The sequence below is a fragment of the Nicotiana attenuata genome, unplaced genomic scaffold, assembly GCF_001879085.1.
Source record: "Nicotiana attenuata strain UT unplaced genomic scaffold, NIATTr2, whole genome shotgun sequence".
In the NCBI taxonomy this organism is placed as follows: domain Eukaryota; kingdom Viridiplantae; phylum Streptophyta; class Magnoliopsida; order Solanales; family Solanaceae; genus Nicotiana; species Nicotiana attenuata.
In genome coordinates, this window is record NW_017671074.1 from 239,543 (window position 1) to 240,298 (window position 756).

Below are 756 nucleotides of genomic sequence, written 5' to 3' on the forward strand. Positions count from 1 at the left end.
TTTTTTTTTTTGTCTATCCGTTTTTGAATAGTGCATCATCCAAAGTGAAAGGATGAGATTACAGAAATTAGTCCATATTTCACATTACATACACAACTACACACTTATCCTAATTGCTTCAATTTATAGGCTCTGAGCCTAAGAATTTTCGAATGATCTGGAGAACTCGGCTTGATCACCACAATTGCTTCTGCATTTGATAACAACTTATTTCTCAAAAGATATCGAGCAGATGTACAGTCATGCAGAAAACAATTGATTTCTATTGCATGCGGCCTATAAAGTTCTGATAACACCAGTAGTGTAGCCGCATACATTGATGGTTGGTCAATAAAACGTCCTTCATCGAAAAATTTATATTGTGTATATAGGTCAAAAATTATTTTTTAATGTGTAGGTTAAATTTTGGACATTTTTTTAGCGAAATTCCTGGCTTCGTCACTGAATAATATACATTATTTCCAAATGTCTAGAGTAAACTTCACAATCCAATATTGTGATCGTAGCAAAGAACGATAAGATCTTTGTAGAGAGTTAGAATAATGAGGACTAACTAGATGCAGATTGCATTATCATGTAGTCGCGTTGTTTGTTATTTACCTGACAAGAAGACATCCTTGTACTCTTCATCGTCGTAGCAAATTGTGGAGGATCCGGAGAGCCGAACTCCTACTATTTTGGTCAGTCAAAAAACCCGGGCCAAAAATCAACCGAAAGTTGGTACGGTTTTTTTAAAAACAACTTTTTATTTTTAAA

The 756-nt window shown here is 34.4% G+C and overlaps 2 protein-coding genes across 2 annotated transcripts in view; one reads left to right on the forward strand and one right to left on the reverse strand.

The window, feature by feature from the left end:
- LOC109205695 (mannan endo-1,4-beta-mannosidase 1-like) overlaps positions 1 to 317 on the reverse strand; it is a 2,766-nt gene extending 2,449 nt beyond the window's left edge. Inside the window, exon 1 of the mRNA XM_019368436.1 lies at positions 180 to 317. Within this exon, the coding sequence (XP_019223981.1) occupies positions 180 to 317 (138 nt within the window). The remainder of the gene's footprint in view (positions 1 to 179) is intronic.
- Positions 318 to 465: 148 nt separating this feature from the next.
- LOC109205696 (mannan endo-1,4-beta-mannosidase 1-like) overlaps positions 466 to 756 on the forward strand; it is a 3,513-nt gene continuing 3,222 nt past the window's right edge. Inside the window, exon 1 of the mRNA XM_019368437.1 lies at positions 466 to 474. Within this exon, the coding sequence (XP_019223982.1) occupies positions 466 to 474 (9 nt within the window). The remainder of the gene's footprint in view (positions 475 to 756) is intronic.